Here is an 11,222-nt window from a genome sequence, read left to right as displayed (position 1 = left end):
GGGCATTATGTTCCTGTAGGGTGTGTTATGTTGGGCATTATGTTCTTGTAGGGTGTGTTATGTTGGGCATTATGTCCTTGTAGTGTGTAGGATGTTGGGCATTATGTTCTTGTAGGGTGTGTTATGTTGGGCATTATGTCCTTGTAGTGTGTAGGATGTTGGGCATTATTTCCTTGTAGTGTGTAGGATGTTGGGCATTATGTTCCTGTAGGGTGTGTGATGTTGGGCATTATGTCCTTGTAGGGTGTATGATGTTGGGCATTATTTCCTTGTAGTGTGTAGGATGTTGGGCATTATGTTCCTGTAGGGTGTGTGATGTTGGGCATTATGTCCTTGTAGGGTGTATGATGTTGGGCATTATTTCCTTGTAGTGTGTAGGATGTTGGGCATTATGTTCCTGTAGGGTGTGTGATGTTGGGCATTATGTCCTTGTAGGGTGTATGATGTTGGGCATTATTTCCTTGTAGTGTGTAGGATGTTGGGCATTATGTTCCTGTAGGGTGTGTGATGTTGGGCATTATGTCCTTGTAGGGTTATGATGTTGGGCATTATTTCCTTGTAGTGTGTAGGATGTTGGGCATTATGTCCTTGTAGGGTGTGTGATGTTGGGCATTATGTCCTTGTAGGGTGTGTGATGTTGGGCATTATGTCCTTGTAGGGTGTGTGATGTTGGGCATTATGTTCCTGTAGGGTGTGTGATGTTGGGCATTATGTTCCTGTAGGGTGTGTGATGTTGGGCATTATGTCCTTGTAGGGTGTGTGATGTTGGGCATTATGTTCCTGTAGGGTGTGTGATGTTGGGCATTATGTTCCTGTAGGGTGTGTGATGTTGGGCATTATGTCCTTGTAGGGTGTGTGATGTTGGGCATTATGTTCCTGTAGGGTGTGTGATGTTGGGCATTATGTTCCTGTAGGGTGTGTGATGTTGGGCATTATGTTCCTGTAGGGTGTGTGATGTTGGGCATTATGTTCTTGTAGGGTGTGTTATGTTGGGCATTATGTCCTTGTAGGGTGTGTTATGTTGGGCATTATGTTCCTGTAGGGTGTGTGATGTTGGGCATTATGTTCCTGTAGGGTGTGTGATGTTGGGCATTATTTCCTTGTAGTGTGTAGGATGTTGGGCATTATTTCCTTGTAGTGTGTAGGATGTTGGGCATTATTTCCTTGTAGGGTGTGTGATGTTGGGCATTATGTCCTTGTAGGGTGTGTGATGTTGGGCATTATGTCCTTGTAGGGTGTGTGATGTTGGGCATTATGTCCTTGTAGGGTGTGTGATGTTGGGCATTATTTCCTTGTAGGGTGTGTGATGTTGGGCATTATGTCCTTGTAGGGTGTGTGATGTTGGGCATTATTTCCTTGTAGGGTGTGTTATGTTGGGCATTATTTCCTTGTAGGGTGTGTGATGTTGGGCATTATGTTCCTGTAGGGTGTGTGATGTTGGGCATTATTTCCTTGTAGGGTGTGTTATGTTGGGCATTATGTCCTTGTAGGGTGTGTGATGTTGGGCATTATGTCCTTGTAGGGTGTGTGATGTTGGGCATTATTTCCTTGTAGGGTGTGTGATGTTGGGCATTATGTTCCTGTAGGGTGTGTGATGTTGGGCATTATTTCCTTGTAGGGTGTGTTATGTTGGGCATTATGTCCTTGTAGGGTGTGTGATGTTGGGCATTATTTCCTTGTAGGGTGTGTGATGTTGGGCATTATGTCCTTGTAGGGTGTGTGATGTTGGGCATTATGTCCTTGTAGGGTGTGTTATGTTGGGCATTATGTCCTTGTAGGGTGTGTGATGTTGGGCATTATTTCCTTGTAGGGTGTGTGATGTTGGGCATTATTTCCTTGTAGGGTGTGTGATGTTGGGCATTATGTTCCTGTAGGGTGTGTGATGTTGGGCATTATGTTCCTGTAGGGTGTGTGATGTTGGGCATTATGTTCCTGTAGGGTGTGTGATGTTGGGCATTATGTTCCTGTAGGGTGTGTGATATTGGGCATTGTTTCCCCATTATTTAAAAAAAAAGTATCAGAAATTGATACACGTGACCGTTTATTTTGTAAATGTATAAAATTAAAAATATAATATAGTTTTCTGTAAATATATTCTTTTAATTTATCAAAATACTTTTAAAATGTATTACAATTTAAAACCTAGCAATGAATCTATAATGGTTTGATTCAAAATAAAAGCTATTACAATAAAACAAGCTTTCATCATTTATCTTTGTAAACACATTCCATTGTAAATCTAGACACAAAGATTAATAAAACATATTTGTACAATTAGTTTCAACTGCTTATTTTTAATACGAAAATATGAAAACGAGTGTAATCGACAGTTTCCAAACAGCTTTAATTTTTAAAAAAACTATTATTTTATCGCTTGTCATATTTTTTAGAAGATTTTTTTTTTTGATTCAGTAAGATTACATAAACTTTTCAAGCCTATTAAACAAATTACTTTGGAAATTCATGGCTGATTATTTATATCTTCCAATCAGATGAAAGAGCCAATATCCTGGTTTTATTTTCCTAGAAAAAAAAATTTACGCTAAGCGTAGTCACGATTGTTTTACTTAATGCTTGACAGTTTACATAGCATTTAGTTTAGTCTCTATTGAAAGTTTTGACAGAATTCTAACGAAGTAGTTTTAAAAATTAACAAGTCTATGTTTTAAAGCTTCCTATATTAAATGGTTAAAAATCCCATATCCATGGTTTCTTCAATTTAAAACGACACCTGCACATTAAAAGGTAAGCCAAAGATAGATCTCGTTTGAGTTTATTAATATTTTATATTCTAGACGTCCCTATTTTATTTCATTATGACGGTCGTAGTTATTGCAAATTTCGGGATTGAGCACATTTTAACAGAGTATTTAAAATTCCTTAAATGAAGATGTACTGAAATTAGTATATTACTTCTTGGTTTGTGACCGTTTCTGCCCTTTTAAAATTAAATGATCTATCTAGTAATAAAACAAAAATTTTGGAAATGTACATTTGTTTATTTAGAATGTTTACTTAAAGTAGACTAAATACTCTGATCGCCATCGAGCCTATGCCCGAACAGAGAGACGGTCCAGATTGCACTCACTCTGGTGTAAAACATCGAGATTGTTTTTTAAATCTCCATTTCAATCGAAAGTTTGAAGGGGGGGGGGGGGTGCAAATCGAAAACTTGAAAGTTTGTCCTCGGGAAGGGTCGCAACGCCTCTGGGGGGGTGACACCATTAAGTGCCGCACCGGGTGACACCCGACCTCGCTACGCCACTGATTACAGATACGTCATATTCCGTAAACACGAAATTAAAACACGATAAAACAGCAAGCTAATATCTTTTTGTTTTTAAATGCAAGTAAAAACATCTTTTTACCATTTCAACAGGAAAATGGACGAAGTTACAAATGATAAAAACTTTATAAAGTTTGTAAAACAAAAATTCCTAGAGTTCTTTGAGAATTTTGTGAAAATCTACAATGTCATTGACGTTTTTCACAAGTACAACCTAAAAGTTCTTACAGAGGAGGATAAGGTATATATGCAAAATAAACATGATACTTATATTAATAATACTTGATTTAACGTAATACTAAAATCGTACTTAGATAAGGTTAAGTTTAAACATTTCTTAGAGAGGATCTTTGGATTAAGCAAATGGTCGGGTTTGATAAACTTACTGAACGCAATCTATTACTATTAACGTTATAGATTTTAAAAAATATTACATTTATTCTATTTCAAAGTGTCGAATCAGGGCTAGAAACCAAATCGAAGGAAACATTTCTGCTGCAAAGTTTTTGTTTGAAACATTGTTGTCATACGCTGACTGGTACCCCTGCACGATTCAAGTCTTTAGGGATTCTCAGGTTAAACTTTCACATGTGGCTGATGAAATGGAAAGCATAAAAGGTAAGGTATATACGGTGCTACACATTGTTAGAAAATATTTTAAAATAACTATATATTGTGTTGAATGACAATAGCACATCAAATAAAAGAAAACCCGTCGGAAATGTACACTGCTGTTTTTCACGAATCACTACACCATTCACCCGATCGGAATAAAACTTTAGAAAGAAGTAAAATACACGCTTGCACAGGTCGCTGTCATTAGAATATTTCAAATATCGGATAGGGATGAAGCGGCACCCCAGTAGTGTACGGTTTAGCGCCTCAAGTTTCCCCAGCGGCTACATTATACAATGGAGTCCTCTGATTAGACGCCCTGCTCAAGGGGTCAGGGGTGATACTTAAATTACAGGTGAAAAAGAAACAGAAGCGATACCCGGAGGCCACACTGTGTTGTAATCGGTCGTTCCCGAAATTTTCCATCGTTCGCTTGGTGATGTTTCACTTCATCCTTTCGGAAGTTGAACAAGTGGTCATCCATAAATCTAGAATTTTTTACCCCCCTTCTCCCGCCCTCCTCCCCCCCCCCCCCGACGTCCACACGCGTCCACTTTCGACAAATCACCCCCCCCCCCCCAGTGCTGTCGCCAGGTTATTTAAAGCCCTAGGCAAAACTTATTAAAGCGCCTCCCCCCCCCCCGCAGTTTTTTTTCGTACCCCCGTATTATCAGAGGCGTAGCGCCCCCGGGGACAAACTTTCGATTTGCACACCCCCCCTCCTCCCTCATACTTTCGATTTGCACCCCCCCCCCCTTATCTCAAAATTTCGATTTGCACTTTCAATTTGTTTTTCCAACCCATTTTGGCGCCCTCTACGGACAGCGCCCTAGGCGACGGCCTACTTCGCCTTATAGGTAGCGCAGGCCCTGCCCCCCCCCCCCCCCTAATTGCAGACGTCCACAAAAATTTAGTAGACCTCTCAAAACAAGTTGCAAAATCACTGATTCATTAACATGTAATGCGTACATTGCTATATTATTAACTGATAATGTTATATAAGGATTTGATATTTTCTGTAACATCTATTACTAGGTCTAAATAATAATCGGGAGTTTCAACTTTTCCAAGGTATCCGTAAATCTACGGCGTGTAAATTTACTGTGGTTATGTGAATGTGCTATCACTATCTAAATTTTTCTTAATAGGGCTGCTAAGTAGGTCACCAACCAATTATATGGCTCATGCAGGTTTTATTGAGCCGTAGAACTGGTTGGTGACTACTTACCAGCCCTATTGAAAGAATGATCGCGCATGCCTCTCAATTTTAAAGGTTTTGTTACTCTTTATTTGTCATAAAGAGTCGAAGATTGCAGGCAGTCATGAAATTATTTTTTCTATTGAAGATGCTATAGACCGAACTTTTTAATGTCATTTTGTAGCGACTATATAGTTTAGGGTAAATTGGCTAATCAACGTGACATTATATTACTTTTACTCAACTTTACGTTACACGTGTTTCAATAACAAACCACCTCTCCCCCTTTTGAGTGTTTTCGCGCTGACCTTTAGCCCTACACACCTGAACATTATACACCCGCTGATATATAAATATAAAAATTGTTGCATGGTTATTTTAGGGATTTTTACAGGAAAAAACAAAATCACTAGCTCTACATTATTTAAGCCTTTGACACAAAATAAAGATTTTAGGCCTATTATCATTTAGTTACAATTGTTTGAAATTTTTAAAAATGAACTTGACATTCCAAGAATTGTTTTAGATAATTGCCGCTGTCAATTACCCCCCCCCCCCCCCCTTCCCGCTTGTTAAAAAATCGCTTTTTTCTTTGGCGGGCGGTATAAAGTTACATTTCTGATACATTTAACACAAGAACTGCCGACGTGATGTATAACCTACATTTTATGTGCAGGCTTTTATGTTTTTAAAAATTATTTTCAAATGTAAACATTCTCTCAAAGTTTTCATAAATTACTCACTGGGGCGCCTGAGTGGACAAGACCCCCCCCCCCTCCTCCTCCTCCCCGTCTTGTCACTAAAATCCACAAATTTAACTTCCGACATTCTTTGCATTTATTTGCTCAATTAAAAATTCAAACTTTGGTGTTAGGAGTGGCCGAAACGCCAGTGTTTGATCAGTATTAACAAGGTAAATATGTCTATCAAGTTGCGAGCTACTTCTAGCGCTGTCTTTGTTTTGAGTAGTCTTAGAACCACAAACTTGGTGAGATGATCTTGGTACACTATTATAAACTTGGTGAGATGAACTTGGTACACCATTATAAACTTGGTGAGATGATCTTGGTACACCATTATAAACTTGGTGAGATGACCTTGGTACACCATTATAAACTTGGTGAGATGATCTTGGTACACCATTATAAACTTGGTGAGATGATCTTGGTGCACCATTATAAACTTGGTGAGATGATCTTGGTACACCATTATAAACTTGGTGAGATGATCTTGGTACACCATTATAAACTTGGTAAGATGATATTGGTACACCATTATAAATTTGGTGAGATGATCTTGGTACACCATTATAAACTAACATGCTGAGATGATCTTGATACACCATTATAAACTTAGTGAGATGATCTTGGTACACTATTATAAACTTGGTATATATATATATATAATATTATATATAATACATTATATTTATTTAGGTATTATATATATATATATATATATATATATATATATATATATATATATATATATATATATATATATATATAATTATCAACCAATTTTTTACAGATTTGTTTATAAATTACTACAAAAAAGAAAAGGTATGAATCTTTATTTAGGCTACTTATTAAAAAATTCAATACACATTTTCTGGGCGAATATTAGATAAGAAGTAATGCTAATTTCAAGTGTAATAATTTCACATTGATTATTTTAACCATATAATACATTTAACTTTAACAACTTCCTTTTCTACATTATGGGGCTTTTTACATGTCCACCTACTTATTTTGTGAAGTAAATAAAAACAATAAAAAATGAATTATAATAGTATGATTAGCAGCACTTTTAATGAATAGGAAAATAAATCTTTAAAACAAACATTTTGGATAAGTTCCTATTTTATTTTTATCTTTTGAATAATACAGGGAGAACATGATGAGGAACTTCAAAGTAAATATTAACATGCATTTTTAATGTGTTGTTAATGTTTTGTATGAATTATGATACAGGAAACTTATCGAATCAGCTAATTATTTTTTTTTTAATTTTAGTTATCTGGTTTTGAAATTTTGGAAATTACGTCAACATTTTTTACATTTATCATAAAAAGTATTTAATACTACATAAATTATTTAGTGTGTGATATATTTTACCTGTAGGTTTTTTTTTACAAAAAAAACAGCATTTTATATGTTATAACTTATTCCTATAACGATTTTACGATTTTAAAACATTCGGCCATAACCAAGGTGTTTAAATAACATAGAATAATGGTTTACAGATATCAATACGGATGAAACTCATGTTTTATGCCAGTTGACAGAAACGAGGCTAAAAGTAAAAAATGGTAAGACATATACATTGTAAACGGATATACGTAGAATATGTAATCATTCTAAAATTAGGAATTTGTTGATGTACATTATTTGTAAAAATCATTGTTTACCGATTCTAACGTTTTAAATGTCAAATTTACTTATATCTGCCATATCCTATATAGAAAGAGAACTTTTATGGAGTCATCTTATGCGTTATAACATGTTCTAAATAATCAAAATGGAACTTTGTTTTATTTTTTTGCTTTAAAAATCATTCAGTTTACTAAACTACAATACGAATTAGTAATTAAATACGATTACTAGGAAACGTTATTTTATTATATGTAATGAAGATGATAGTTTTTTTTTATAATACAGAAGATATTAATTGTATTAATAAGTTAATGTGAGTTTTAGTAAATAGACTGTTATTTAAATAAACTTTTTTTAACCATTTTATTTTCAGATCTATTGCAAAAGCAAGTTATTGAACGTGAAAAGACTAGCATGGAGTTGACTGAAGGCCCAAAGTTTAACCTAAATGAAATTGGTATTTTCTTTTACAGTTTTAAATCAATTTGAAACTTAAAGTCGTTGTCGCTCTTGGCAAATGGTACAACCGACAATAGTTTTTTTTTACAGTTATAAAAGTTGTCACTTGAGTGAATTAGGATTCATTTTTGTTTCGAGTCGAAAATGCAATTAAAACGCAGAAGAGCCTAACTAAAAGTGTTATGTATTCAAAATGATAATGCATTACGATGGTAACACATTTGAAATCTTTTTTTCTTGGTAGATCAAATTCATTAATATTATCTTGTCCAACATTAAAAAATACTTTTTTTTTAAATTTCCAAAGTGATTACTTTTATTTAGAGGCGTCGCGAGGCGGTGGAAGATTTGCGATCCTAACAGGGTGACACCATTTAAGGGAGTGACACCGATGCAAAAATTATATAAAAGAAAAATGCTTTTTGCCAGTTCAATTAATGATTAATTATAGTTAAAAAGCGGTTCTAAGTAGAAATTGACATTCCCTATAGAAGTGGGGGGAGGGGGGGGGGGTGACGACACGAGGGGGGCGGGGGGAACATATGTCCCCGGGCGCCGACCATAGGGGGCGCCAAAATGGGTTGGAAAAATAAATTGAAAGGTTGAGGGGGGTGGAAATCAAAAGTTTGAGGGGGGGGGGGGGGTACACATCGAAAGTTTGAGGGGGGATGCAAATCGAAATCTTGAGGGGGGGGTGCAAATCGAAAATTTTGTCCCCGGGCGCCGGGAAGGATCGCTACGCCTCTGCACAAACTATAGAGAAAACAATGCTACAACCAGCTGTAGTAGCCTATATATAAAAATCGTTACTATTAAATGTGCACACTTTAAAGCTATCAAAGAAGGGGAGTACACAAATTGCAAAATTTACAAAGTGAAAAAGGTTTTGTTAAGCATTTTCTATAATATGTCAAGTTAATTAACGATCGGGGAGAGGGTAATACCAAATGTAATAGAGTACCATGAAAACGATACTTTTTTAAAATACTTGGGTTAATATAATGTTCGCAAACATCGACGCCATTACGCATAATTTGTGAGGGGTGGGGGGAACTCCGATTGTAAATATATAGAACTATTGACATATACATACATATATATATATATATATATATATATATATATATATATATATATATATATATATATATATATATATATATATCCGATTTTATTTCTTTGGCGGGTGACACTATGATGTGCTGCACCAGGCGTCACCCTCCAAGCGACGCCACTGCTTTTATTTATTAAAGCTAATGTTAAAAATGTGTAACTCAAATGATATCCATAGGTTCAAGTTTTTAAGGTAAATAATACATGTGTCTCAGACGATATAGATTTGTCCCTTCAAATAAATTTAATTTGAAAAAAAAAAGTTATTATTCACACATACTACACAATAATAACGAGTTGAAGCGAGGAATTTAATGAGTTGATTTTTGAAGAATGTCGATAAGAAATTTATAGCACCTGAGATTTAATCTCTTAGATGTTATGTAACGTTTTTTTAAAATCTTTTGATAATTACACTCAATGTGAAGGTAAATAAAATTACAACTTGTTTAAGAGAATCATTTTTATATTAACAGACATATTACAGGAACACATCAGAGAAAGAAGCAGCCTAAAAGGTACTGCTTCGACTTTGGACAGTCCATTGTATCAAGAAAATGGTAAGCTATTCATTCATTTTTAATATATTCAAACATAAAGGTTATTTTTTTTTTAAAATTTAAAATGGAAGTAAAAGTAAATATTTACTTCTATCTGACTGTATACGAGAAACAACTCAATCAAATACGGGAGTTTTGATACTGATTACAGGTGGTTGGTTCTAAAATAAATCTAAAAAATATTTTGGTAAAACTGTTATCTAATATATGAAATGTGTACAACCGTTAAAATAGTCATAAAATGCTTACTGACAAATAAAAAGATTAAAAAAGACTTGTGGATGTCAATATTTTACGATTACGTTCAAAGGTAGAATAGAAAAACGCTTTGGTTGTAGGAAGAAAATTTTCATCACTTAATGTTAGAGATTTTGATATCTGTTTTTTATTTTGTTTTATATAGTGCATCCTAATACCAGTACTGACGATGGTTTGGATTTGGTGAAGCGTTCAAAGGTCTGTAGAAAAAACCCAGATCACAATGGTTTCGTGCCTCTGAAAGATTTAAATGACAATTGTCTGCACTTACACTACGATGTAAATAACCTGATACTCCAGACAATAAAAATTCTGGCAGCTTTAACTGTCATGGTGCAGACTAAATTCACCAGCCCACGAAGACCGAAGTTTTACCCAGGTTCTAAAGAGCCATATCCATATTATAACGACAGAAGAAGCTGTGGAACAAGGATAGGGACAGGCAAGGTTTGGGAAGTGAATAAGTACACTGAAAGGGACGGAAAGGGAAGGTGCCGTTGTATCACGTGTCAAGTCTCTGCCGCGCCAAGCTTAGTGTGGGGAGAGATTCGTGTTGACACAGCCAACTGTGTTGTGTTTGATGACAGCGAGGCGAGACACACTACATGTGTTTTAGGCTACGATGACATTGAAAGTCCAGTTGTTAGTCTTGACGGTTGGGAGGTGTGCGGGGCAGAGATTGAGGGGGATTTTTGTGAGTTGAGACACGTGACGTGTAACCTAGAGTTCATTAATAAACTGGAAAAGATGTGCGTGCGCTTTAATGAACTGTCTACGGAGGTAAACGTCAAATACAGGAGATTTTTAAGCATGGAAAAGTTGATTGTTATAGTATCCCATCCCCATGGCAATCCTAAACAAGTCTCAATTGGAAAATGGACACATAAACGAGACTTGGACTATGGGCTCACAAGGTATTGGTACACAGCAGCTACATGTCCAGGAAGTGCTGGAGCTTATGTGTACAGGCCAGGATTTAGGTCGTTGTCTGATCGTCATGTACACAGCGGAACAAAATCTGGACTCAACTACAGTGGAGGAGAGCTATAAAAAAAAAACATCATTTTCTAACAGCTTTTTGCTGAATTAGGTTAATCTCACAATGATGCCTTTTGACGAGAAACTATCAAAACCAGATTATAATAGGCTGCTCATTTATACAATAATGATCTTGTTTATTTATTTTTTTTAAATGAGTATAATTTAATTGTATTTTTTCAACAACTATTTTAAAAAAAATATTCTGGTTAACATAGATATGTTATTACTTTCTCGTATATACGAAGTATAGAGAAAGTATTGTAATCGTGCACAAAAATAACACGAAATTTTGACAGTTATCACCGTTTTACTCCTCA

At 35.5% G+C, this 11,222-nt stretch overlaps 1 protein-coding gene across 1 annotated transcript; it reads left to right on the top strand.

Moving 5' to 3' along the window:
• The first annotated feature begins 3,748 nt into the window (after positions 1-3,748).
• Positions 3,749-10,914, top strand: LOC131954689 (uncharacterized). Its single transcript, XM_059318447.1, has 7 exons — positions 3,749-3,904; positions 6,630-6,661; positions 6,989-7,013; positions 7,345-7,410; positions 7,848-7,931; positions 9,523-9,606; positions 10,010-10,914. The coding sequence occupies exons 1-7, from the start codon at positions 3,889-3,891 to the stop codon at positions 10,912-10,914; spliced, it is 1,212 nt and encodes a 403-aa protein (XP_059174430.1). The 5' UTR covers positions 3,749-3,888.
• The last annotated feature ends 308 nt before the right edge of the window (positions 10,915-11,222 follow it).

Source organism: Physella acuta, unplaced genomic scaffold (genome assembly GCF_028476545.2).
Source record: "Physella acuta isolate Inbredline_101_S28 unplaced genomic scaffold, ASM2847654v3 ptg001018l, whole genome shotgun sequence".
Lineage (NCBI taxonomy): Eukaryota > Metazoa > Mollusca > Gastropoda > Physidae > Physella > Physella acuta.
This window is presented reverse-complemented; position numbering and strand designations above follow the sequence as displayed.